Source organism: Oncorhynchus gorbuscha, linkage group LG10 (assembly GCF_021184085.1).
Source record: "Oncorhynchus gorbuscha isolate QuinsamMale2020 ecotype Even-year linkage group LG10, OgorEven_v1.0, whole genome shotgun sequence".
Lineage (NCBI taxonomy): Eukaryota > Metazoa > Chordata > Actinopteri > Salmoniformes > Salmonidae > Oncorhynchus > Oncorhynchus gorbuscha.
In genome coordinates this window covers 97,414,029-97,433,941 of record NC_060182.1, presented here as the reverse complement: position 1 = coordinate 97,433,941, position 19,913 = coordinate 97,414,029, and the positions used below count along the sequence as shown (strand labels likewise).

General features: G+C 46.8%; 1 protein-coding gene across 8 annotated transcripts in view; it reads right to left on the bottom strand.

Annotated features, from left to right (window-relative positions):
- The window catches only part of LOC124046819 (dynactin subunit 1-like), an 808,447-nt gene that overhangs the window by 776,736 nt on the left and 11,798 nt on the right, over positions 1-19,913 (bottom strand). For all 8 annotated transcript variants that reach the window (XM_046367577.1, XM_046367575.1, XM_046367576.1 and 5 more), the window contains exons 2-3: positions 18,541-18,792; positions 17,181-17,259 (exon numbers count right to left, since the gene is read on the bottom strand). In XM_046367577.1, the coding sequence (XP_046223533.1) occupies positions 17,181-17,259; positions 18,541-18,792 (331 nt within the window). The remainder of the gene's footprint in view (positions 1-17,180; positions 17,260-18,540; positions 18,793-19,913) is intronic.

Here is a 19,913-nt window from a genome sequence, read left to right as displayed (position 1 = left end):
TCTGTCTCTGTGTTCTGTCTCGGTGTGTTCCTTCTCTGTGTGTTCTGTCTCTGTGTGTTCTCTCTCTGTGTGTTCTTTCTCAGTGTGTTCTGTCTCGGTGTGTTCTGTCTCTGTGTTCTGTCTCTGTGTTCTGTCTCGGTGTGTTCTGTCTCTGTGTGTTCTGTCTCTGTGTTCTGTCTCTGTGTTCTGTCTATGTGTTCTTTCTCTGTGTGTTCTCTCTCTGTGTGTTCTTTCTTAATGTGTTCTGTCTTTGTGTTCTGTCTCTCTGTGTTCTGTCTCTCTGTGTTCTGTCTCTCTGTGTTCTGTCTCTGTGTTCTGTCTCGGTGTGTTCTGTCTCTCTGTGTTCGGTCTCTTTGTGTTCTGTCTCTCTGTGTTCTGTCTCTCTGTGTTCTGTCTCTGTGTTCTGTCTCTGTGTTCTGTCTCGGCGTGTTCCTTCTCTGTGTGTTCTGTCTCTGTGTGTTCTCTCTCTGTGTGTTCTTTCTCAATGTGTTCTGTCTCGGTGTGTTCTGTCTCTGTGTGTTCTGTCTCTGTGTTCTGTCTCTCTGTGTTCTGTCTCTCTGTGTTCTGTCTCAGTGTGTTCTGTCTCGGTGTGTTCTGTCTCTGTGTTCTGTCTCTGTGTTCTGTCTCGGTGTGTTCTGTCTCTGTGTGTTCTGTCTCTGTGTTCTGTCTCTGTGTTCTGTCTCTGTGTGTTCTCTCTGTGTGTTCTTTCCTAATGTGTTCTGTCTTTGTGTTCTGTCTCTCTGTGTTCTGTCTCTCTGTGTTCTGTCTCTCTGTGTTCTGTCTCGGTGTGTTCTGTCTCGGTGTGTTCTGTCTCAGTGTGTTCTGTCTCTGTGTTCTGTCTCTGTGTCTGTCTCGGTGTGTTCTGTCTCTGTGTGTTCTGTCTCTGTGTTCTGTCTCTGTGTTCTGTCTCGGTGTGTTCCTTCTCTGTGTGTTCTGTCTCTGTGTGTTCTCTCTCTGTGTGTTCTTTCTCAGTGTGTTCTGTCTCGGTGTGTTCTGTCTCTGTGTTCTGTCTCTGTGTTCTGTCTCGGTGTGTTCTGTCTCTGTGTGTTCTGTCTCTGTGTTCTGTCTCTGTGTTCTGTCTCTGTGTGTTCTCTCTGTGTGTTCTTTCCTAATGTGTTCTGTCTTTGTGTTCTGTCTCTCTGTGTTCTGTCTCTCTGTGTTCTGTCTCTCTGTGTTCTGTCTCGGTGTGTTCTGTCTCGGTGTGTTCTGTCTCAGTGTGTTCTGTCTCAGTGTGTTCTGTCTCTGTGTTCTGTCTCTGTGTCTGTCTCGGTGTGTTCTGTCTCTGTGTGTTCTGTCTCTGTGTTCTGTCTCTGTGTTCTGTCTCGGTGTGTTCCTTCTCTGTGTGTTCTGTCTCTGTGTGTTCTCTCTCTGTGTGTTCTTTCTCAATGTGTTCTGTATCTGTGTTCTGTCTCTCTGTGTTCTGTCTCTCTGTGTTCTGTCTCGGTGTGTTCTGTCTCTGTGTTCTGTCTCGGTTTGTTCTGTCTCTGTGTGTTCTGTCTCTGTGTGTTCTGTCTCTGTGTGTTCTGTCTCTGTGCGTTCTGTCTCTGTGCGTTCTGTCTCTGTGCGTTCTGTCTCTGTGCGTTCTGTCTCTGTGCGTTCTGTCTCGTTGAGTTCTATCTCATTGTGTTCTGTCTCTGTGTGTTCTGTCTCTGTGTTCTGTCTCTGTGTGTTCTGTCTCTGCGTTCTGTCTCTGTGTGTTCTGTCTCTGTGTGTTCTGTCTCTGTGTTCTGTCTCTGTGTGTTCTGTCTCGTTGAGTTCTATCTCATTGTGTTCTGTCTCTGTGTGTTCTGTCTCTGTGTTCTGTCTCTGTATGTTCTGTCTCTGTGCGTTCTGTCTCTGTGTGTTCTGTCTCGGTGTGTTCTGTCTCTGTGTTCTGTCTCGGTGTGTTCTATCTCGGTGTGTTCTGTCTCTGTGCGATCTGTCTCTGTGATCTCTCTCTGTGATCTGTATCTGTGTTCTGTCTCTCTGTGTTCTGTCTCTCTGTGTTCTGTCTCTGTGTTCTGTCTCGGTGTGTTCCTTCTCTGTGTGTTCTCTCTCTGTGTGTTCTTTCTCAATGTGTTCTGTCTCTGTGTTCTGTCTCTCTGTGTTCTGTCTCTCTGTGTTCTGTCTCGGTGTGTTCTGTCTCGGTGTGTTCTGTCTCTGTGTTCTGTCTCGGTGTGTTCCTTCTCTGTGTGTTCTCTCTCTGTGTGTTCTTTCTCAATGTGTTCTGTCTCTGTGTTCTGTCTCTCTGTGTTCTGTCTCTCTGTGTTCTGTCTCGGTGTGTTCTGTCTCGGTGTGTTCTGTCTCTGTGTGTTCTGTCTCTGTGTGTTCTCTCTCTGTGTGTTCTGTCTCTCTGTGTTCTGTCTCTGTGTGTTCTGTCTCTCTGTGTTCTGTCTCGGTGTGTTCTGTCTCTGTGTTCTGTCTCTGTGTTCTGTCTATGTGTTCTTTCTCTGTGTGTTCTCTCTCTGTGTGTTCATTCTTAATGTGTTCTGTCTTTGTGTTCTGTCTCTCTGTGTTCTGTCTCTCTGTGTTCTGTCTCTCTGTGTTCTGTCTCTGTGTTCTGTCTCGGTGTGTTCTGTCTCTCTGTGTTCGGTCTCTTTGTGTTCTGTCTCTCTGTGTTCTGTCTCTCTGTGTTCTGTCTCTGTGTTCTGTCATTGTGTTCTGTCTCGGCGTGTTCCTTCTCTGTGTGTTCTGTCTCTGTGTGTTCTCTCTCTCTGTGTGTTCTTTCTCAATGTGTTCTGTCTCTGTGTTCTGTCTCTCTGTGTTCTGTCTCTCTGTGTTCTGTCTCGGTGTGTTCTGTCTCGGTGTGTTCTGTCTCTGTGTGTTCTGTCTCTGTGTGTTCTCTCTCTGTGTGTTCTGTCTCTCTGTGTTCTGTCTCTGTGTGTTCTGTCTCTATGTGTTCTGTCTCGGTGTGTTCTGTCTCGGTGTGTTCTGTCTCTGTGTTCTGTCTCTGTGTTCTGTGTTTGTGTTCTGTCTCGGTGTGTTCTGTCTCTGTGTGTTCTGTCTCTGTGTTCTGTCTCTCTGTGTTCTGTCTCTCTGTGTTCTGTCTCAGTGTGTTCTGTCTCGGTGTGTTCTGTCTCTGTGTTCTGTCTCTGTGTTCTGTCTCGGTGTGTTCTGTCTCTGTGTGTTCTGTCTCTGTGTTCTGTCTCTGTGTTCTGTCTCTGTGTGTTCTCTCTGTGTGTTCTTTCCTAATGTGTTCTGTCTTTGTGTTCTGTCTCTCTGTGTTCTGTCTCTCTGTGTTCGGTCTCTTTGTGTTCTGTCTCTCTGTGTTCTGTCTCTCTGTGTTCTGTCTCTGTGTTCTGTCATTGTGTTCTGTCTCGGCGTGTTCCTTCTCTGTGTGTTCTGTCTCTGTGTGTTCTCTCTCTCTGTGTGTTCTTTCTCAATGTGTTCTGTCTCTGTGTTCTGTCTCTCTGTGTTCTGTCTCTCTGTGTTCTGTCTCGGTGTGTTCTGTCTCGGTGTGTTCTGTCTCTGTGTGTTCTGTCTCTGTGTGTTCTCTCTCTGTGTGTTCTGTCTCTCTGTGTTCTGTCTCTGTGTGTTCTGTCTCTATGTGTTCTGTCTCGGTGTGTTCTGTCTCGGTGTGTTCTGTCTCTGTGTTCTGTCTCTGTGTTCTGTGTTTGTGTTCTGTCTCGGTGTGTTCTGTCTCTGTGTGTTCTGTCTCTGTGTTCTGTCTCTCTGTGTTCTGTCTCTCTGTGTTCTGTCTCAGTGTGTTCTGTCTCGGTGTGTTCTGTCTCTGTGTTCTGTCTCTGTGTTCTGTCTCGGTGTGTTCTGTCTCTGTGTGTTCTGTCTCTGTGTTCTGTCTCTGTGTTCTGTCTCTGTGTGTTCTCTCTGTGTGTTCTTTCCTAATGTGTTCTGTCTTTGTGTTCTGTCTCTCTGTGTTCTGTCTCTCTGTGTTCTGTCTCTCTGTGTTCTGTCTCGGTGTGTTCTGTCTCGGTGTGTTCTGTCTCAGTGTGTTCTGTCTCTGTGTTCTGTCTCTGTGTCTGTCTCTGTGTTCTGTCTCTGTGTGTTCTGTCTCTGTGTTCTGTCTCTGTGTTCTGTCTCGGTGTGTTCCTTCTCTGTGTGTTCTGTCTCTGTGTGTTCTCTCTCTGTGTGTTCTTTCTCAATGTGTTCTGTATCTGTGTTCTGTCTCTCTGTGTTCTGTCTCTCTGTGTTCTGTCTCGGTGTGTTCTGTCTCTGTGTTCTGTCTCGGTTTGTTCTGTCTCTGTGTGTTCTGTCTCTGTGTGTTCTGTCTCTGTGTGTTCTGTCTCTGTGCGTTCTGTCTCTGTGCGTTCTGTCTCTGTGCGTTCTGTCTCTGTGCGTTCTGTCTCTGTGTGTTCTGTCTCGTTGAGTTCTATCTCATTGTGTTCTGTCTCTGTGTGTTCTGTCTCTGTGTTCTGTCTCTGTGTGTTCTGTCTCTGTATGTTCTGTCTCTGCGTTCTGTCTCTGTGTGTTCTGTCTCTGTGTGTTCTGTCTCTGTGTTCTGTCTCTGTGTGTTCTGTCTCGTTGAGTTCTATCTCATTGTGTTCTGTCTCTGTGTGTTCTGTCTCTGTGTTCTGTCTCTGTATGTTCTGTCTCTGCGTTCTGTCTCTGTGCGTTCTGTCTCTGTGTGTTCTGTCTCGGTGTGTTCTGTCTCTGTGTTCGGTCTCGGTGTGTTCTATCTCGGTGTGTTCTGTCTCTGTGCGATCTGTCTCTGTGATCTCTCTCTGTGATCTGTCTCTGTGTTCTGTCTCTCTGTGTTCTGTCTCTCTGTGTTCTGTCTCTGTGTTCTGTCTCGGTGTGTTCCTTCTCTGTGTGTTCTGTCTCTGTGTGTTCTCTCTCTGTGTGTTCTTTCTCAATGTGTTCTGTCTCTGTGTTCTGTCTCTCTGTGTTTTGTCTCTCTGTGTTCTGTCTCTCTGTGTTCTGTCTCGGTGTGTTCTGTCTCGGTGTGTTCTGTCTCTGTGTGTTCTGTCTCTGTGTGTTCTCTCTCTGTGTGTTCTGTCTCTCTGTGTTCTGTCTCTGTGTGTTCTGTCTCTCTGTGTTCTGTCTCGGTGTGTTCTGTCTCTGTGTTCTGTCTCTGTGTTCTGTCTATGTGTTCTTTCTCTGTGTGTTCTCTCTCTGTGTGTTCTTTCTTAATGTGTTCTGTCTTTGTGTTCTGTCTCTCTGTGTTCTGTCTCTCTGTGTTCTGTCTCTCTGTGTTCTGTCTCTGTGTTCTGTCTCGGTGTGTTCTGTCTCTCTGTGTTCGGTCTCTTTGTGTTCTGTCTCTCTGTGTTCTGTCTCTCTGTGTTCTGTCTCTGTGTTCTGTCTCTGTGTTCTGTCTCGGCGTGTTCCTTCTCTGTGTGTTCTGTCTCTGTGTGTTCTCTCTCTCTGTGTGTTCTTTCTCAATGTGTTCTGTCTCTGTGTTCTGTCTCTCTGTGTTCTGTCTCTCTGTGTTCTGTCTCGGTGTGTTCTGTCTCTGTGTGTTCTGTCTCTGTGTGTTCTGTCTCTGTGTGTTCTCTCTCTGTGTGTTCTGTCTCTCTGTGTTCTGTCTCTGTGTGTTCTGTCTCTCTGTGTTCTGTCTCGGTGTGTTCTGTCTCGGTGTGTTCTGTCTCTGTGTTCTGTCTCTGTGTTCTGTCTTTGTGTTCTGTCTCGGTGTGTTCTGTCTCTGTGTGTTCTGTCTCTGTGTTCTGTCTCTCTGTGTTCTGTCTCTCTGTGTTCTGTCTCAGTGTGTTCTGTCTCGGTGTGTTCTGTCTCTGTGTTCTGTCTCTGTGTTCTGTCTCGGTGTGTTCTGTCTCTGTGTGTTCTGTCTCTGTGTTCTGTCTCTGTGTTCTGTCTCTGTGTGTTCTCTCTGTGTGTTCTTTCCTAATGTGTTCTGTCTTTGTGTTCTGTCTCGGTGTGTTCTGTCTCTGTGTGTTCTGTCTCTGTGTTCTGTCTCTGTGTTCTGTCTCTGTGTGTTCTCTCTGTGTGTTCTTTCCTAATGTGTTCTGTCTTTGTGTTCTGTCTCTCTGTGTTCTGTCTCTCTGTGTTCTGTCTCTCTGTGTTCTGTCTCGGTGTGTTCTGTCTCGGTGTGTTCTGTCTCAGTGTGTTCTGTCTCTGTGTTCTGTCTCTGTGTCTGTCTCGGTGTGTTCTGTCTCTGTGTGTTCTGTCTCTGTGTTCTGTCTCTGTGTTCTGTCTCGGTGTGTTCCTTCTCTGTGTGTTCTGTCTCTGTGTGTTCTCTCTCTGTGTGTTCTTTCTCAATGTGTTCTGTATCTGTGTTCTGTCTCTCTGTGTTCTGTCTCTCTGTGTTCTGTCTCGGTGTGTTCTGTCTCTGTGTTCTGTCTCGGTTTGTTCTGTCTCTGTGTGTTCTGTCTCTGTGTGTTCTGTCTCTGTGTGTTCTGTCTCTGTGCGTTCTGTCTCTGTGCGTTCTGTCTCTGTGCGTTCTGTCTCTGTGTGTTCTGTCTCGTTGAGTTCTATCTCATTGTGTTCTGTCTCTGTGTGTTCTGTCTCTGTGTTCTGTCTCTGTGTGTTCTGTCTCTGTGTGTTCTGTCTCTGCGTTCTGTCTCTGTGTGTTCTGTCTCTGTGTGTTCTGTCTCTGTGTTCTGTCTCTGTGTGTTCTGTCTCGTTGAGTTCTATCTCATTGTGTTCTGTCTCTGTGTGTTCTGTCTCTGTGTTCTGTCTCTGTATGTTCTGTCTCTGCGTTCTGTCTCTGTGCGTTCTGTCTCTGTGTGTTCTGTCTCGGTGTGTTCTGTCTCTGTGTTCTGTCTCGGTGTGTTCTATCTCGGTGTGTTCTGTCTCTGTGCGATCTGTCTCTGTGATCTCTCTCTGTGATCTGTCTCTGTGTTCTGTCTCTCTGTGTTCTGTCTCTCTGTGTTCTGTCTCTGTGTTCTGTCTCGGTGTGTTCCTTCTCTGTGTGTTCTGTCTCTGTGTGTTCTCTCTCTGTGTGTTCTTTCTCAATGTGTTCTGTCTCTGTGTTCTGTCTCTCTGTGTTCTGTCTCTCTGTGTTCTGTCTCTCTGTGTTCTGTCTCGGTGTGTTCTGTCTCGGTGTGTTCTGTCTCTGTGTGTTCTGTCTCTGTGTGTTCTCTCTCTGTGTGTTCTGTCTCTCTGTGTTCTGTCTCTGTGTGTTCTGTCTCTCTGTGTTCTGTCTCGGTGTGTTCTGTCTCTGTGTTCTGTCTCTGTGTTCTGTCTATGTGTTCTTTCTCTGTGTGTTCTCTCTCTGTGTGTTCTTTCTTAATGTGTTCTGTCTTTGTGTTCTGTCTCTCTGTGTTCTGTCTCTCTGTGTTCTGTCTCTCTGTGTTCTGTCTCTGTGTTCTGTCTCGGTGTGTTCTGTCTCTCTGTGTTCGGTCTCTTTGTGTTCTGTCTCTCTGTGTTCTGTCTCTCTGTGTTCTGTCTCTGTGTTCTGTCTCTGTGTTCTGTCTCGGCGTGTTCCTTCTCTGTGTGTTCTGTCTCTGTGTGTTCTCTCTCTGTGTGTTCTTTCTCAATGTGTTCTGTCTCTGTGTTCTGTCTCTCTGTGTTCTGTCTCTCTGTGTTCTGTCTCTGTGTGTTCTGTCTCTGTGTGTTCTGTCTCTGTGTGTTCTCTCTCTGTGTGTTCTGTCTCTCTGTGTTCTGTCTCTGTGTGTTCTGTCTCTCTGTGTTCTGTCTCGGTGTGTTCTGTCTCGGTGTGTTCTGTCTCTGTGTTCTGTCTCTGTGTTCTGTCTTTGTGTTCTGTCTTGGTGTGTTCTGTCTCTGTGTGTTCTGTCTCTGTGTTCTGTCTCTCTGTGTTCTGTCTCTCTGTGTTCTGTCTCAGTGTGTTCTGTCTCGGTGTGTTCTGTCTCTGTGTTCTGTCTCTGTGTTCTGTCTCGGTGTGTTCTGTCTCTGTGTGTTCTGTCTCTGTGTTCTGTCTCTGTGTTCTGTCTCTGTGTGTTCTCTCTGTGTGTTCTTTCCTAATGTGTTCTGTCTTTGTGTTCTGTCTCTCTGTGTTCTGTCTCTCTGTGTTCTGTCTCTCTGTGTTCTGTCTCGGTGTGTTCTGTCTCGGTGTGTTCTGTCTCAGTGTGTTCTGTCTCTGTGTGTTCTGTCTCTGTGTGTTCTGTCTCTGTGTGTTCTGTCTCTGTGCGTTCTGTCTCTGTGCGTTCTGTCTCTGTGCGTTCTGTCTCTGTGCGTTCTGTCTCTGTGTGTTCTGTCTCGTTGAGTTCTATCTCATTGTGTTCTGTCTCTGTGTGTTCTGTCTCTGTGTTCTGTCTCTGTGTGTTCTGTCTCTGTGTGTTCTGTCTCTGCGTTCTGTCTCTGTGTGTTCTGTCTCTGTGTGTTCTGTCTCTGTGTTCTGTCTCTGTGTGTTCTGTCTCGTTGAGTTCTATCTCATTGTGTTCTGTCTCTGTGTGTTCTGTCTCTGTGTTCTGTCTCTGTATGTTCTGTCTCTGCGTTCTGTCTCTGTGCGTTCTGTCTCTGTGTGTTCTGTCTGTGTGTTCTTTCCTAATGTGTTCTGTCTTTGTGTTCTGTCTCTCTGTGTTCTGTCTCTCTGTGTTCTGTCTCTCTGTGTTCTGTCTCGGTGTGTTCTGTCTCGGTGTGTTCTGTCTCAGTGTGTTCTGTCTCTGTGTTCTGTCTCTGTGTCTGTCTCTGTGTTCTGTCTCTGTGTGTTCTGTCTCTGTGTTCTGTCTCTGTGTTCTGTCTCGGTGTGTTCCTTCTCTGTGTGTTCTGTCTCTGTGTGTTCTCTCTCTGTGTGTTCTTTCTCAATGTGTTCTGTATCTGTGTTCTGTCTCTCTGTGTTCTGTCTCTCTGTGTTCTGTCTCGGTGTGTTCTGTCTCTGTGTTCTGTCTCGGTTTGTTCTGTCTCTGTGTGTTCTGTCTCTGTGTGTTCTGTCTCTGTGTGTTCTGTCTCTGTGTGTTCTGTCTCTGTGCGTTCTGTCTCTGTGCGTTCTGTCTCTGTGCGTTCTGTCTCTGTGCGTTCTGTCTCTGTGTGTTCTGTCTCGTTGAGTTCTATCTCATTGTGTTCTGTCTCTGTGTGTTCTGTCTCTGTGTTCTGTCTCTGTGTGTTCTGTCTCTGTGTGTTCTGTCTCTGCGTTCTGTCTCTGTGTGTTCTGTCTCTGTGTGTTCTGTCTCTGTGTTCTGTCTCTGTGTGTTCTGTCTCGTTGAGTTCTATCTCATTGTGTTCTGTCTCTGTGTGTTCTGTCTCTGTGTTCTGTCTCTGTATGTTCTGTCTCTGCGTTCTGTCTCTGTGCGTTCTGTCTCTGTGTGTTCTGTCTCGGTGTGTTCTGTCTCTGTGTTCGGTCTCGGTGTGTTCTATCTCGGTGTGTTCTGTCTCTGTGCGATCTGTCTCTGTGATCTCTCTCTGTGATCTGTCTCTGTGTTCTGTCTCTCTGTGTTCTGTCTCTCTGTGTTCTGTCTCTGTGTTCTGTCTCGGTGTGTTCCTTCTCTGTGTGTTCTGTCTCTGTGTGTTCTCTCTCTGTGTGTTCTTTCTCAATGTGTTCTGTCTCTGTGTTCTGTCTCTCTGTGTTCTGTCTCTCTGTGTTCTGTCTCTCTGTGTTCTGTCTCGGTGTGTTCTGTCTCGGTGTGTTCTGTCTCTGTGTGTTCTGTCTCTGTGTGTTCTCTCTCTGTGTGTTCTGTCTCTCTGTGTTCTGTCTCTGTGTGTTCTGTCTCTCTGTGTTCTGTCTCGGTGTGTTCTGTCTCTGTGTGTTCTGTCTCTGTGTGTTCTGTCTCTGTGTGTTCTCTCTCTGTGTGTTCTGTCTCTCTGTGTTCTGTCTCTGTGTGTTCTGTCTCTCTGTGTTCTGTCTCGGTGTGTTCTGTCTCGGTGTGTTCTGTCTCTGTGTTCTGTCTCTGTGTTCTGTCTTTGTGTTCTGTCTTGGTGTGTTCTGTCTCTGTGTGTTCTGTCTCTGTGTTCTGTCTCTCTGTGTTCTGTCTCTCTGTGTTCTGTCTCAGTGTGTTCTGTCTCGGTGTGTTCTGTCTCTGTGTTCTGTCTCTGTGTTCTGTCTCGGTGTGTTCTGTCTCTGTGTGTTCTGTCTCTGTGTTCTGTCTCTGTGTTCTGTCTCTGTGTGTTCTCTCTGTGTGTTCTTTCCTAATGTGTTCTGTCTTTGTGTTCTGTCTCTCTGTGTTCTGTCTCTCTGTGTTCTGTCTCTCTGTGTTCTGTCTCGGTGTGTTCTGTCTCGGTGTGTTCTGTCTCAGTGTGTTCTGTCTCTGTGTGTTCTGTCTCTGTGTGTTCTGTCTCTGTGTGTTCTGTCTCTGTGCGTTCTGTCTCTGTGCGTTCTGTCTCTGTGCGTTCTGTCTCTGTGCGTTCTGTCTCTGTGTGTTCTGTCTCGTTGAGTTCTATCTCATTGTGTTCTGTCTCTGTGTGTTCTGTCTCTGTGTTCTGTCTCTGTGTGTTCTGTCTCTGTGTGTTCTGTCTCTGCGTTCTGTCTCTGTGTGTTCTGTCTCTGTGTGTTCTGTCTCTGTGTTCTGTCTCTGTGTGTTCTGTCTCGTTGAGTTCTATCTCATTGTGTTCTGTCTCTGTGTGTTCTGTCTCTGTGTTCTGTCTCTGTATGTTCTGTCTCTGCGTTCTGTCTCTGTGCGTTCTGTCTCTGTGTGTTCTGTCTGTGTGTTCTTTCCTAATGTGTTCTGTCTTTGTGTTCTGTCTCTCTGTGTTCTGTCTCTCTGTGTTCTGTCTCTCTGTGTTCTGTCTCGGTGTGTTCTGTCTCGGTGTGTTCTGTCTCAGTGTGTTCTGTCTCTGTGTTCTGTCTCTGTGTCTGTCTCTGTGTTCTGTCTCTGTGTGTTCTGTCTCTGTGTTCTGTCTCTGTGTTCTGTCTCGGTGTGTTCCTTCTCTGTGTGTTCTGTCTCTGTGTGTTCTCTCTCTGTGTGTTCTTTCTCAATGTGTTCTGTATCTGTGTTCTGTCTCTCTGTGTTCTGTCTCTCTGTGTTCTGTCTCGGTGTGTTCTGTCTCTGTGTTCTGTCTCGGTTTGTTCTGTCTCTGTGTGTTCTGTCTCTGTGTGTTCTGTCTCTGTGTGTTCTGTCTCTGTGTGTTCTGTCTCTGTGTGTTCTGTCTCTGTGTTCTGTCTCTCTGTGTTCTGTCTCTCTGTGTTCTGTCTCAGTGTGTTCTGTCTCGGTGTGTTCTGTCTCTGTGTTCTGTCTCTGTGTTCTGTCTCTGGTGTGTTCTGTCTCTGTCTCTGTGTTCTGTCTCGGTGTGTTCTGTCTCTGTGTTCTGTCTCTGTGTGTTCTCTCTGTGTGTTCTTTCCTAATGTGTTCTGTCTTTGTGTTCTGTCTCTCTGTGTTCTGTCTCTCTGTGTTCTGTCTCTCTGTGTTCTGTCTCGGTGTGTTCTGTCTCGGTGTGTTCTGTCTCAGTGTGTTCTGTCTCTGTGTGTTCTGTCTCTGTGTGTTCTGTCTCTGTGTGTTCTGTCTCTGTGCTGTTCTGTCTCTGTGCGTTCTGTCTCTGTGCGTTCTGTCTCTGTGCGTTCTGTCTCTGTGTGTTCTGTCTCGTTGAGTTCTATCTCATTGTGTTCTGTCTCTGTGTGTTCTGTCTCTGTGTTCTGTCTCTGTGTGTTCTGTCTCTGTGTGTTCTGTCTCTGCGTTCTGTCTCTGTGTGTTCTGTCTCTGTGTGTTCTGTCTCTGTGTTCTGTCTCTGTGTGTTCTGTCTCGTTGAGTTCTATCTCATTGTGTTCTGTCTCTGTGTGTTCTGTCTCTGTGTTCTGTCTCTGTATGTTCTGTCTCTGCGTTCTGTCTCTGTGCGTTCTGTCTCTGTGTGTTCTGTCTGTGTGTTCTTTCCTAATGTGTTCTGTCTTTGTGTTCTGTCTCTCTGTGTTCTGTCTCTCTGTGTTCTGTCTCTCTGTGTTCTGTCTCGGTGTGTTCTGTCTCGGTGTGTTCTGTCTCAGTGTGTTCTGTCTCTGTGTTCTGTCTCTGTGTCTGTCTCTGTGTTCTGTCTCTGTGTGTTCTGTCTCTGTGTTCTGTCTCTGTGTTCTGTCTCGGTGTGTTCCTTCTCTGTGTGTTCTGTCTCTGTGTGTTCTCTCTCTGTGTGTTCTTTCTCAATGTGTTCTGTATCTGTGTTCTGTCTCTCTGTGTTCTGTCTCTCTGTGTTCTGTCTCGGTGTGTTCTGTCTCTGTGTTCTGTCTCGGTTTGTTCTGTCTCTGTGTGTTCTGTCTCTGTGTGTTCTGTCTCTGTGTGTTCTGTCTCTGTGCGTTCTGTCTCTGTGCGTTCTGTCTCTGTGCGTTCTGTCTCTGTGCGTTCTGTCTCTGTGTGTTCTGTCTCGTTGAGTTCTATCTCATTGTGTTCTGTCTCTGTGTGTTCTGTCTCTGTGTTCTGTCTCTGTGTGTTCTGTCTCTGTGTGTTCTGTCTCTGCGTTCTGTCTCTGTGTGTTCTGTCTCTGTGTGTTCTGTCTCTGTGTTCTGTCTCTGTGTGTTCTGTCTCGTTGAGTTCTATCTCATTGTGTTCTGTCTCTGTGTGTTCTGTCTCTGTGTTCTGTCTCTGTATGTTCTGTCTCTCTGCGTTCTGTCTCTGTGCGTTCTGTCTCTGTGTGTTCTGTCTCGGTGTGTTCTGTCTCTGTGTTCGGTCTCGGTGTGTTCTATCTCGGTGTGTTCTGTCTCTGTGCGATCTGTCTCTGTGATCTCTCTCTGTGATCTGTCTCTGTGTTCTGTCTCTCTGTGTTCTGTCTCTCTGTGTTCTGTCTCTGTGTTCTGTCTCGGTGTGTTCCTTCTCTGTGTGTTCTGTCTCTGTGTGTTCTCTCTCTGTGTGTTCTTTCTCAATGTGTTCTGTCTCTGTGTTCTGTCTCTCTGTGTTCTGTCTCTCTGTGTTCTGTCTCTCTGTGTTCTGTCTCGGTGTGTTCTGTCTCGGTGTGTTCTGTCTCTGTGTGTTCTGTCTCTGTGTGTTCTCTCTCTGTGTGTTCTGTCTCTCTGTGTTCTGTCTCTGTGTGTTCTGTCTCTCTGTGTTCTGTCTCGGTGTGTTCTGTCTCTGTGTGTTCTGTCTCTGTGTGTTCTGTCTCTGTGTGTGTTCTCTCTCTGTGTGTTCTGTCTCTCTGTGTTCTGTCTCTGTGTGTTCTGTCTCTCTGTGTTCTGTCTCGGTGTGTTCTGTCTCGGTGTGTTCTGTCTCTGTGTTCTGTCTCTGTGTTCTGTCTTTGTGTTCTGTCTTGGTGTGTTCTGTCTCTGTGTGTTCTGTCTCTGTGTTCTGTCTCTCTGTGTTCTGTCTCTCTGTGTTCTGTCTCAGTGTGTTCTGTCTCGGTGTGTTCTGTCTCTGTGTTCTGTCTCTGTGTTCTGTCTCGGTGTGTTCTGTCTCTGTGTGTTCTGTCTCTGTGTTCTGTCTCTGTGTTCTGTCTCTGTGTGTTCTCTCTGTGTGTTCTTTCCTAATGTGTTCTGTCTTTGTGTTCTGTCTCTCTGTGTTCTGTCTCTCTGTGTTCTGTCTCTCTGTGTTCTGTCTCGGTGTGTTCTGTCTCGGTGTGTTCTGTCTCAGTGTGTTCTGTCTCTGTGTGTTCTGTCTCTGTGTGTTCTGTCTCTGTGTGTTCTGTCTCTGTGCGTTCTGTCTCTGTGCGTTCTGTCTCTGTGCGTTCTGTCTCTGTGCGTTCTGTCTCTGTGTGTTCTGTCTCGTTGAGTTCTATCTCATTGTGTTCTGTCTCTGTGTGTTCTGTCTCTGTGTTCTGTCTCTGTGTGTTCTGTCTCTGTGTGTTCTGTCTCTGCGTTCTGTCTCTGTGTGTTCTGTCTCTGTGTGTTCTGTCTCTGTGTTCTGTCTCTGTGTGTTCTGTCTCGTTGAGTTCTATCTCATTGTGTTCTGTCTCTGTGTGTTCTGTCTCTGTGTTCTGTCTCTGTATGTTCTGTCTCTGCGTTCTGTCTCTGTGCGTTCTGTCTCTGTGTGTTCTGTCTGTGTGTTCTTTCCTAATGTGTTCTGTCTTTGTGTTCTGTCTCTCTGTGTTCTGTCTCTCTGTGTTCTGTCTCTCTGTGTTCTGTCTCGGTGTGTTCTGTCTCGGTGTGTTCTGTCTCAGTGTGTTCTGTCTCTGTGTTCTGTCTCTGTGTCTGTCTCTGTGTTCTGTCTCTGTGTGTTCTGTCTCTGTGTTCTGTCTCTGTATGTTCTGTCTCTGCGTTCTGTCTCTGTGCGTTCTGTCTCTGTGTGTTCTGTCTCGGTGTGTTCTGTCTCTGTGTTCTGTCTCGGTGTGTTCTATCTCGGTGTGTTCTGTCTCTGTGCGATCTGTCTCTGTGATCTCTCTCTGTGATCTGTCTCTGTGTTCTGTCTCTCTGTGTTCTGTCTCTGTGTTCTGTCTCGGTGTGTTCCTTCTCTGTGTGTTCTGTCTCTGTGTGTTCTCTCTCTGTGTGTTCTTTCTCAATGTGTTCTGTCTCTGTGTTCTGTCTCTCTGTGTTCTGTCTCTCTGTGTTCTGTCTCTCTGTGTTCTGTCTCGGTGTGTTCTGTCTCGGTGTGTTCTGTCTCTGTGTGTTCTGTCTCTGTGTGTTCTCTCTCTGTGTGTTCTGTCTCTCTGTGTTCTGTCTCTGTGTGTTCTGTCTCTCTGTGTTCTGTCTCGGTGTGTTCTGTCTCTGTGTTCTGTCTCTGTGTTCTGTCTATGTGTTCTTTCTCTGTGTGTTCTCTCTCTGTGTGTTCTTTCTTAATGTGTTCTGTCTTTGTGTTCTGTCTCTCTGTGTTCTGTCTCTCTGTGTTCTGTCTCTCTGTGTTCTGTCTCTGTGTTCTGTCTCGGTGTGTTCTGTCTCTCTGTGTTCGGTCTCTTTGTGTTCTGTCTCTCTGTGTTCTGTCTCTCTGTGTTCTGTCTCTGTGTTCTGTCTCTGTGTTCTGTCTCGGCGTGTTCCTTCTCTGTGTGTTCTGTCTCTGTGTGTTCTCTCTCTGTGTGTTCTTTCTCAATGTGTTCTGTCTCTGTGTTCTGTCTCTCTGTGTTCTGTCTCTCTGTGTTCTGTCTCGGTGTGTTCTGTCTCTGTGTGTTCTGTCTCTGTGTGTTCTGTCTCTGTGTGTTCTCTCTCTGTGTGTTCTGTCTCTCTGTGTTCTGTCTCTGTGTGTTCTGTCTCTCTGTGTTCTGTCTCGGTGTGTTCTGTCTCGGTGTGTTCTGTCTCTGTGTTCTGTCTCTGTGTTCTGTCTTTGTGTTCTGTCTTGGTGTGTTCTGTCTCTGTGTGTTCTGTCTCTGTGTTCTGTCTCTCTGTGTTCTGTCTCTCTGTGTTCTGTCTCAGTGTGTTCTGTCTCGGTGTGTTCTGTCTCTGTGTTCTGTCTCTGTGTTCTGTCTCGGTGTGTTCTGTCTCTGTGTGTTCTGTCTCTGTGTTCTGTCTCTGTGTTCTGTCTCTGTGTGTTCTCTCTGTGTGTTCTTTCCTAATGTGTTCTGTCTTTGTGTTCTGTCTCTCTGTGTTCTGTCTCTCTGTGTTCTGTCTCTCTGTGTTCTGTCTCGGTGTGTTCTGTCTCGGTGTGTTCTGTCTCAGTGTGTTCTGTCTCTGTGTTCTGTCTCTGTGTCTGTCTCGGTGTGTTCTGTCTCTGTGTGTTCTGTCTCTGTGTTCTGTCTCTGTGTTCTGTCTCGGTGTGTTCCTTCTCTGTGTGTTCTGTCTCTGTGTGTTCTCTCTGTGTGTTCTTTCTCAATGTGTTCTGTATCTGTGTTCTGTCTCTCTGTGTTCTGTCTCTCGGTGTTCTGTCTCGGTGTGTTCTGTCTCTGTGTTCTGTCTCGGTTTGTTCTGTCTCGGTGTGTTCTGTCTCTGTGTGTTCTGTCTCTGTGTGTTCTGTCTCTGTGTGTTCTGTCTCTGTGCGTTCTGTCTCTGTGCATTCTGTCTCTGTGCGTTCTGTCTCTGTGCGTTCTGTCTCTGTGTGTTCTGTCTCGTTGAGTTCTATCTCATTGTGTTCTGTCTCTGTGTGTTCTGTCTCTGTGTTCTGTCTCTGTGTGTTCTGTCTCTGCGTTCTGTCTCTGTGTGTTCTGTCTCTGTGTGTTCTGTCTCTGTGTTCTGTCTCTGTGTGTTCTGTCTCGTTGAGTTCTATCTCATTGTGTTCTGTCTCTGTGTGTTCTGTCTCTGTGTTCTGTCTCTGTATGTTCTGTCTCTGCGGTCTGTCTCTGTGCGTTCTGTCTCTGTGTGTTCTGTCTCGGTGTGTTCTGTCTCTGTGTTCTGTCTCGGTGTGTTCTATCTCGGTGTGTTCTGTCTCTGTGCGATCTGTCTCTGTGATCTCTCTCTGTGATCTGTCTCTGTGTTCTGTCTCTCTGTGTTCTGTCTCTCTGTGTTCTGTCTCTGTGTTCTGTCTCTGTGTGTTCTGTCTCTGTGTGTTCTGTCTCTGTGTTCTGTCTCTGTGTGTTCTGTCTCTGTGTTCTGTCTCTGTGTGTTCTGTCTCGTTGAGTTCTATCTCATTGTGTTCTGTCTCTGTGTGTTCTGTCTCGGTGTGTTCTGTCTCTGTGTTCTGTCTCGGTGTGTTCTATCTCGGTGTGTTCTGTCTCTGTGCGATCTGTCTCTGTGATCTCTCTCTGTGATCTGTCTCTGTGTTCTGTCTCTCTGTGTTCTGTCTCTGTGTTCTGTCTCTGTGTTCTGTCTCTGTGTTCTGTCTCTGTGTGTTCTGTCTCTGTGTGTTCTGTCTCTGTGTGTTCTGTCTCTGTGTTCTGTCTCTGTGTGTTCTGTCTCTGTGTTCTGTCTCTGTGTGTTCTGTCTCGTTGAGTTCTATCTCATTGTGTTCTGTCTCTGTGTGTTCTGTCTCGGTGTGTTCTGTCTCTGTGTTCTGTCTCGGTGTGTTCTATCTCGGTGTGTTCTGTCTCTGTGCGATCTGTCTCTGTGATCTGTCTCTGTGTTCTGTCTCTCTGTGTTCTGTCTCTCTGTGTTCTGTCTCTGTGCGATCTGTCTCTGTGATCTCTCTCTGTGATCTGTCTCTGTGTTCTGTCTCTCTGTGTTCTGTCTCTGTGCGATCTGTCATCTCTCTCTGTGATCTGTCTCTGTGTTCTGTCTCTCTGTGTTCTGTCTCTCTGTGTTCTGTCTCTCTGTGTTCTGTCTCTGTGTGTTCTGTCTCTGTGTGTTCTGTCTCTGTGTGTTCTGTCTCGCTGTGTTCTGTCTCGTTGTGTTCTGTTTCTGTGTGTTCTGTTTCTGTGTGTTCTGTCTCTCTGTGTTCTGTCTCTGTGTGTTCTGTCTCTGTGTGTTCTGTCTCTCTGTGTTCTGTCTCTGTGTGTTCTGTCTCGGTGTGTTTTGTCTCTGTGTGTTCTGTCTCTCTGTGTTCTGTCTCTCTGTGTTCTGTCTCTCTGTGATATGTCTCTGTGTGTTCTGTCTCGGTGTGTTTTGTCTCTGTGTGTTTTGTCTCGTTGTGTTCTCTTTCTGTGTGTTCTGTCTCTGTGTGTATTGTCTCGTGTTCTGTCTCGGGGGGGTTCTGTCTCTGTGTGTTCTGTCTCTGTGTGTTCTGTCTCTGTGCGTTCTGTCTCTGTGTCATCACCGTGTTTGGGGACCTTGTTGGAGGCCGGTTCTGGGGTGTCAGGAGAGGTGGTGTCTGCTCCATCATCAACCAGTTGGATCTGATGGAGGGAGGAGGAGAGGAGAGGAGAGGAGAGGAGAGGAGAGGAGAGGAGAGGAGAGGAGAGCAGAGGAGAGGAGAGGAGAGGAGAGGAGAGGAGAGGAGAGGAGAGGAGAGGAGAGGAGAGGAGAGGAGAGGAGAGGAGAGGAGAGGAGAGGAGAGGAGAGGAGAGGAGAGGAGAGGAGAGGAGAGGGAAAGAGGAGAGGAGAGAGTAAGAGGGATGAAATCTGATCACAAAGCAACTGAATATGAATTATTTTGGTATCCACAGCAACCTTTGTAGCTCACACCTACTGCAGGCTCACCATAACCCACACAGGTCTGTCTGTTCTGTCTGTTCTGTTCATTTATAATAGTCACCATAACCCACACAGGTCTGTCTGTTCTGTTCATTTATAATAGTCACCATAACCCACACAGGTCTGTCTGTTCTGTCTGTTCTGTTCATTTATAATAGTCACCATAACCCACACAGGTCTGTCTGTTCTGTCTGTTCTGTTCATTTATAATAGTCACCATAACCCACACAGGTCTGTCTGTTCTGTCTGTTCTGTTCATTTATAATAGTCACCATAACCCACACAGGCCTGTCTGTTCTGTCTGTTCTGTTCATTTATAATAGTCACCATAACCCACACAGGCCTGTCTGTTCTGTTCATTTATAATAGTCACCATAACCCACACAGGCCTGTCTGTTCTGTCTGTTCTGTTCATTTATAATAGTCACCATAACCCACACAGGCCTGTCTGTTCTGTTCATTTATAATAGTCACCATAACCCACACAGGTCTGTCTGTTCTGTCTGTTCTGTTCATTTATAATAGTCACCATAACCCACACAGGTCTGTCTGTTCTGTCTGTTCTGTTCATTTATAATAGTCACCATAACCCACACAGGCCTGTCTGTTCTGTCTGTTCTGTTCATTTATAATAGTCACCATAACCCACACAGGTCTGTCTGTTCTGTCTGTTCTGTTCATTTATAATAGTCACCATAACCCACACAGGTCTGTCTGTTCTGTCTGTTCTGTTCATTTATAATAGTCACCATAACCCACACAGGCCTGTCTGTTCTGTCTGTTCTGTCTGTTCTGTTCATTTATAATAGTCACCATAACCCACACAGGTCTGTCTGTTCTGTTCATTTATAATAGTCACCATAACCCACACAGGTCTGTCTGTTCTGTCTGTTCTGTTCATTTATAATAGTCACCATAACCCACACAGGCCTGTCTGTTCTGTTCATTTATAATAGTCACCATAAACCAGTTGTGGTACCTACCTGTGACTGCCGTACGAAGATGCCATGGTTCTCATGGCAGGTGAAGTATCTCTTCCCCTGGACTGTGCCATCGTTCTTCCCCTTCGACTCGTCGAGGATCACTCCCACCCACTTCCCTGTGGAGAAGAGCGTTGCACCGATATATGCCACTGTTCCGCGGTGCCCCTTGCCAATCACCTCCACCCGGGAACCCACCTTGGCCGGCCGGCCACCCCCGTCTGAACTCATCCTGCTGCTGCCACTACTGGTGGTCTGGAGGACAGAGGACAGGAGGTTAGTGCACAACTAGAGGACAGAGGACAGGAGGTTAGTTCACTACTAGAGGACAGAAGGTTAGTTCACTACTAGAGGACAGAGGACAGGAGGTTAGTTCACTACTAGAGGACAGAGGACAGGAGGTTAGTTCACTACTAGAGGACAGAGGACAGGAGGTTAGTTCACTACTAGTGGTCTGGAGGACAGGGGGTTAGTTCACTACTAGAGGACAGAGGACAGGAGGTTAGTTCACTACTAGTGGTCTGGAGGACAGGAGGTTAGTTCACTACTAGTGGTCTGGAGGACAGGAGGTTAGTTCACTACTAGAGGACAGAGGACAGGAGGTTAGTTTGCTACTAGTGGTCTGGAGGACAGGAGGTTAGTTCACTACTAGTGGTCTGGAGGACAGGGGGTTAGTTCACTACTAGAGGACAGAGGACAGGAGGTTAGTTCACTACTAGTGGTCTGGAGGACAGGAGGTTAGTTCACTACTAGTGGTCTGGAGGACAGGAGGTTAGTTCACTACTAGTGGTCTGGAGGACAGGAGGTTAGTTCACTACTAGTGGTCTGGAGGACAGGAGGTTAGTTCACTACTAGTGGTCTGAAGGACAGGAGGTTAGTTCACTACTAGAGGACAGAGGACAGGAGGTTAGTTCACTACTAGAGGACAGAGGACAGGAGGTTAGTTCACTACTAGTGGTCTGGAGGACAGGAGGTTATTTCACTACTAGTGGTCTGGAGGACAGGAGGTTAGTTCACTACTATTGGTCTGGAGGACAGGAGGTTAGTTCACTACTAGTGGTCTGGAGGACAGGAGGTTAGTTCACTACTAGTGATCTGGAGGACAGGGGGTTAGTTCACTACTAGAGGACAGAGGACAGTAGTTCTATAGTAGGTATTAGTCCTATAGTAGGTAGTAGTCCTATAGTAGGTAGTAGTCCTATAGTAGTTAGTAGTCCTATAGTAGGTAGTAGTCCTATAGTAGGTAGTAGTCCTATAGTAGGTAGTAGTCCTATAGTATGTAGTAGTCCTATAGTAGATAGTAGTCCTATAGTAGGTAGTAGTCCTATAGTATGTAGTAGTCCTATAGTAGTCCTATAGTAGGTAGTAGTCCTATA